The 6,083-nt window shown below is 31.0% G+C and overlaps 1 protein-coding gene across 1 annotated transcript in view; it reads right to left on the reverse strand.

Annotated features, from left to right (window-relative positions):
- The window catches only part of HELRODRAFT_78376 (hypothetical protein), a gene marked incomplete at both ends in the record, with an annotated part of 23,254 nt that overhangs the window by 13,455 nt on the left and 3,716 nt on the right, over positions 1-6,083 (reverse strand). Inside the window, 3 exons of the mRNA XM_009018762.1 lie at positions 23-188; positions 4,129-4,227; positions 5,109-5,198. Of these exons, the coding sequence (XP_009017010.1) occupies positions 23-188; positions 4,129-4,227; positions 5,109-5,198 (355 nt within the window). The remainder of the gene's footprint in view (positions 1-22; positions 189-4,128; positions 4,228-5,108; positions 5,199-6,083) is intronic.

Raw genomic sequence — 6,083 nt, forward strand, 5'->3', positions numbered from 1 at the left:
CAATCAACCAATCAAAGCAGACCTTTCCACGTGCATCCGTATAATTCTAATCGAAGACATAACATTTGCCGATTGCTGATTGGTAGAAGTCGAATGACCCTGGCTATGATTGGTGGAGATAGAACCCTCGTGACCGCATCATTTGCGTTTGTATTTCCGGTTATAATCTGAATTATTTTGAAAAAATTCTTTTTTAAACTAACATTATCAAAATTTATAATTATTTATTTTAATATTTTAATAATTTGTAATAGATAACGTAAGATATTTAGATTAGTAGACGCTTAAATTACTGGATAATTTTCATACTACAATTACTACTGCTGCTGTTACTACTACTGCTACTACTACTTCTACTACTACTACTACTACTACTACTACTACTGCTACTACTACTACTACTACTGCTGCTACTACTACTACTACTATTACTACTTCTCACTTTTTTACTACTTCTACTACTACTACTACTACTGCTACTACTACTATTTTTATTACTACTACTATTACAGACAATAATGAAAATAAAATGGGCTAAATATAGTAACAGCAATGAGAGTAGATAAAAAAATGGAAAAACCCAAAAAAGAACATTAATCAAATGGCGCTGCCGACAAAATCTTTAATCTAATTCATTTCACGGTCCGTGTAGCAATTCTGCTGAAGACTCATTCAAGAAGAATGCAAAGAAAACTTAGGAAAAATTCAACCAAGATCACCCAAAATAATTAAAAATACAGAAATAAAGATTAATAAGAAATGAAACTTCAATTAGACATCATAAACACATGAAAGGGCTGTAAAATTCCAGAGCGGGTAAAACAACAACAACAACAAAATCATCAACAAAAACATTATCAACAACAACAACATAATCATCAACAACAACAACATCATCATCATCAACAACAACAGCATCATCATCATCATCAACAACAACAACAACAACAACAACACATAAAAAATAATCAAATAACAAAAAAAATATTACAAAACAACAAAAAATAAATTTTCTCACAAAAAAATTTCTCAAAAAAAATAAATGTTTTTACTCTTCATGATGTTCTTTACGATGACGTTAACGATCGCAGTTTAACATGTTTACAACATAAATGCTCCGTATATATGTACTCAATTATTTTACTACACACACATACATACACATACAAACAAACAAACATACAAACATACCAACATACATACATACATACATACATACATACGTACACACACATATATACACACGCACATAAGTTAAGTTAATTCAAAAAAAAGAGATAGGTGAGTGAAAAACTATTTCACGGCTTGTCATTTATTAAACCGAGCCGTGTTGTTATCAAGAAAATTGTTGCTGTAGTTGTTGTTGTTGTATGTATGTATGTATGTATGTATGTATGTATGTATGCATGCATGTATTTTTATATACATGTATGTTTTTTGTGTATGTAAGATCGTGTGAGAATTCACGACAAATAATTTAAATTCTTGAAAAGCCACTTTGAATTAGAAGTAAGCATTGGAACCTATTAAGGTGTGTTAAAATGTTCTAGAATAGAATGTTCTAGAATGCTCTAGAATGTTCTAAAAAGCTCTAGAATGTTCCAGAATGTTCCAGAATGTTCTAAAAAAACATTATCCCACAATGGGCAACCTAAAAACACGCTTGAGACAGTACCAGCAAAAAATGGACGCTAGGTAGACAGTGGAGATAGAGAGAAAAAAATCTATGCGATGTGCTGATCGATTGACGAAGAAATGGAGGAATAAACGAATGAAAGAAAGAAAAGAGTGACTGAATGAAAGGAATGAATGAATGAATGAATGAATGAATGAATGAATTATACAAAATAGCTGTATAGTAATACAGGTGATAGCATATTTTATCACAACATCGAAGTATCAACAACAATTTCATTGGTGTTATAAATGCTTTTTCAAACACGCAACGACATATTTTAAACGTTTGCCAGTGTATTTATGTGTATGTATATATGTGTGTGTGTGAGTGTGTGTGTGTGTGTGTGAGTGTGTGTGTGTGTAAGAACGCATGCATGCAAAGATCTACAATGGCTTTTACGTGCCTTGGCGTGTGATTGGTGTAATATATTAACTGAGTGTCTGCTTGTATGTATGTGTGTGTATGTATGTGTATGTATGTATGTGTATGTATGTATGTATGCTTGTATGTTTGTGTGTATGTGTGCGTCCGGCCAAACGTGTTCTAAGTTAATTTGCCACTTTTTTTTTCTTTTCTTCATGCTGTTAAAAAATAAGAGTAAGAAGATTTTGTCGAGTCGTAAAAAATTGTTGAAAAAATGTTGTATGTATGTATGTTTGTATGTACGTATGTATGTTGTTTTGCAGTTGAAACAATACAGATGTTTGTTTTGTGGCCTTCGTGTAACTAATATTGTTTTAAATTTTGAAAACCTGGTTAAATTTATTTAAACAAAAAAAAAAAAAAAAAACTAGAACATTCAAGAGCATGTTGTGACTCAGTGGTTGGTGCTAGAGCCATTTTGAGTGCCTACTTTGAGAAAATATCGAAATCGGAATACATTGGAAAAATAAAAAAATAAAAAAAATGGAAAGACGGGAAAAAGTTTTTAGAAAGAAAAAAAAATTATTACCTTCCATGTGTAATTGTTTCGTGAATAATTCAATGAATGACGCGATACTTTTTTACAATATTCGTAAGAGGAAGGCTTTTGTAGTATTAGTAGTAGTAGTAACAGCTGCAGTAGTAGTAGCAGCAGTAGTAGTAGTAGTAGCAGCTCAGCAAAAATAGTAGTAGTAGTACAGTAGTAGTAGTACAGTAGTAGTAGTAGTAGTAGCAGAAGTTGTTTCCGTGACTAAATAATTCAGTAGGACTTATATGGATTTGCAAGTTAGAAAACATAACGTGGATTCTGTTTTAATGCTAAACCTGCCTAATAATTATCTCTCTCTCTCTCTCTCTCTCTCTCGCTTTTTTCTTCTTTTTGTTTTTATTTTCCTTCTCTTTTCCTTTTTCTCTCTCTGCTTTTTTTCTGGTTTTCATTACTATCTACTGTTCTTAAAAAGTTTGGTGATTTTCAGTTTAAATTAAGCATTATTAAACAATAATTAAATTATTCATCATCATCATCATCATAACTTTTTTAATTATCATTACCATCATCATCGTCATCACCATCATCGTCGTCATCATCGTCATCGCTGTGGTAATACTTTTTCATGTGCAAATTGAATTTTATGAAGTCATTTGCATTGTGACTTAAACAACTTTTACCATTTTCGTGTGTGTGTGTGCGCGCGCGCGCGTGTGTGTGTGTGTGTGCATGTGGTGTGTTGAAATGTGAAAAGGATGAATATCAAAACAAATGAGTGGATGAACAAATGAATGAATGAATGAATGAAGGAATGAATGAATGAATGAATGAATGAATGAATGAATGAATGAATGAATGAATGAATGAATGAATGAATGAATGAATGAATGAATGAATGAATGAATGAATGAATGAATGAATGAATGAATGAATGAATGAATGAATGAATGAATGAATGAATGAATGAATGAATGAATGAATGGAATGAATGAATGGAATGAATGAATGAATGAATGAATGAATGAATGAATGAATGAATGAATGAATGAATGAATGAATGAATGAATGAATGAATGAATGAATGAATGAATGAATGAATGAATGAATGAATGAATGAATGAATGAATGAATGAATGAATGAATGAATGAATGAATGAATGAATGAATGAATGAATGAATGAATGAATGAATGAATGAATGAATGAATGAATGAATGAATGAATGAATGAATGAATGAATGAATGAATGAATGATTAACCAAACAAATAAACAACAATTCTTATTAAGAAATTTATAGATTATCAAATAAAAAAACTGAACGAACGAACGAACAAATAAATGAACGGTTGATGAATAAAAGATCGAATTAATGAATGAGAAAATGAAAAGAATTAAGAAACGAACGAATGAAAGAAAGAACAAAAGAATGGATGAATGACAAAGGGAAAGATAATAGCCTATGATTGATTGGCTGCAGAGCCAAGGTATGAATACAAACATTAACATCTATATCATATGTACATATGTATGTATGTACGTATGTATGTATGTATGTACGTATGTTTGTATGTATGTATGTATGTATGTTTGTATGCATGTATATACACACGAAAGATGTATCGCTTAAACAGTTTAACTTTCAATAAACATTCTTATAAGAAGCCCGCATAGCATCACGCTTTTATTTGATGTTCAACTGCAAAGCTAACAATAAATTTAACGAACATACGTCTAATTTATGTACGTGTGTGTGTGTGTTTGTGTTTCCTTGTTTGTTTGTATGTGTATATGTTTGTTTGTTTGTACGTGTCTATATATGTTTGTTTGTTTGGATGATTGTTTGTTTATATGTGTAGAAATATCACAGTTTTTTTTACTGAATAAACTAATTATTGAATTGAATTTAATGTAGGATGATTTTTATGTAATATAATTTGTAATTATCTCCCCAATTATTCATTTAATTATTTATTTGTTGAAAAGTGGCTATTAAATCTCGCCTCTCTTATTATACTTCGAAGTGATGATGGACAAAAGCGTTAGATCTTCGTTTGTATGTATGTATGTAGTATGTATGTATGTATGTATGTATGTATGTATGTATGTATGTATGTATGTATGTATGTATGTATGTATGTATGTATGTATGTATGTATGTATGTATGTATGTATGCATGTATGTATGTATGTATGTATGTATGTAAGTATGTATGTATGTATTATGTATGTAAGTATGTATGTATGTATTATGTATGTATGTGTGTCTGTATGTGTGTGTTTGTGTTCGTGTGTAGATGTTTAGATAGTATGTTGTATAGTTTTGAACACAAAGCGTGAATTGATCCAATGCTTTTGAGATGTTTAGAATAACACAAAAAATACCGCCACCAGTACTACTACTACAACTGCTACTACTACTACTACTGCTACTACTACTACTACCACTGCTCTCACTACTGATAATAATAATAATAATTATTATAATAATTATAATTATAATAATAAAATAATAATAACCTCGTTTCCTCTTCTATCTTTGTATTTAATCCAGGGTCCATCCTTCAGCCTCCTGTATTCGATGCTATACTTGTCAGAATATTCTAGGCCCTGATTGGTTGGTTGGTTGATTGGTTAATTGGTTAGGCAATTGGTTGATTGGCTGATTGGTTAATTTATTGGTTGGTTGGTTAGTTGGTTAGTTGGCTGGTTTGTTGGTTGATTGGTTAATGATTAGTTGGTTGGTTGGTTAGCTGTTTGATTGGTTGTTTAATTGATTGGTTAATTGGTTAGTTAATTAGTTGTTTGGTTGATTAATTGGTCAGTTAGTTGATTTATTCATTCATTCACTCACTTATTTTCTAATTTAATTTGATATTCTTATACTTATTCAATAATTTCAAAGTTTTTTCGCTCAATCTTTTTTATTTCTTTCTCTCTCTCTCACTCTTTTTCTCTCTTTTACTCTCTCTTTCTTTCCCCCACTCTCTCTCTTTCCTCCTCTCTTTTTTTCTCTCCTACTATTTCTAATTATAGAGCGGATGTAACTGAAACATAACATTCATCCATGCGGCGTTCCATCTGTCGATATTTTTATTCTCTATGTTGCTACTTTATCGTTACAGCTATCGATCGGTTGGTTGAGATGACGTCATTAAGATGATGCTAATGACGACGACGACGATGGTGATGATAACAATGATGGTGAGTGATGATACAGATGATGGTGAAGTTGATGAGGATGATGATGACCGTTATAAAGATGATACTCTGCGTTGTTGCCGCTGATTGGCCGGTTGTGATATGACGTCATCAAAATTATGACGCCGCTAGTAAAGATGGTGATGAAGATGACGATGACGATGATGAAAATAATCATGAAAATGATAAAATCTTTTATTAGAAAAACAAAATCGAATATTGATTCGACATAATTAACTAAAAATTGAGACTTCAGAGAAGAATGGAGATAAAACATATATATGAAAAAAATTG

The sequence above is a fragment of the Helobdella robusta genome (assembly GCF_000326865.2).
Source record: "Helobdella robusta unplaced genomic scaffold HELROscaffold_22, whole genome shotgun sequence".
Taxonomy (NCBI): domain Eukaryota; kingdom Metazoa; phylum Annelida; class Clitellata; order Rhynchobdellida; family Glossiphoniidae; genus Helobdella; species Helobdella robusta.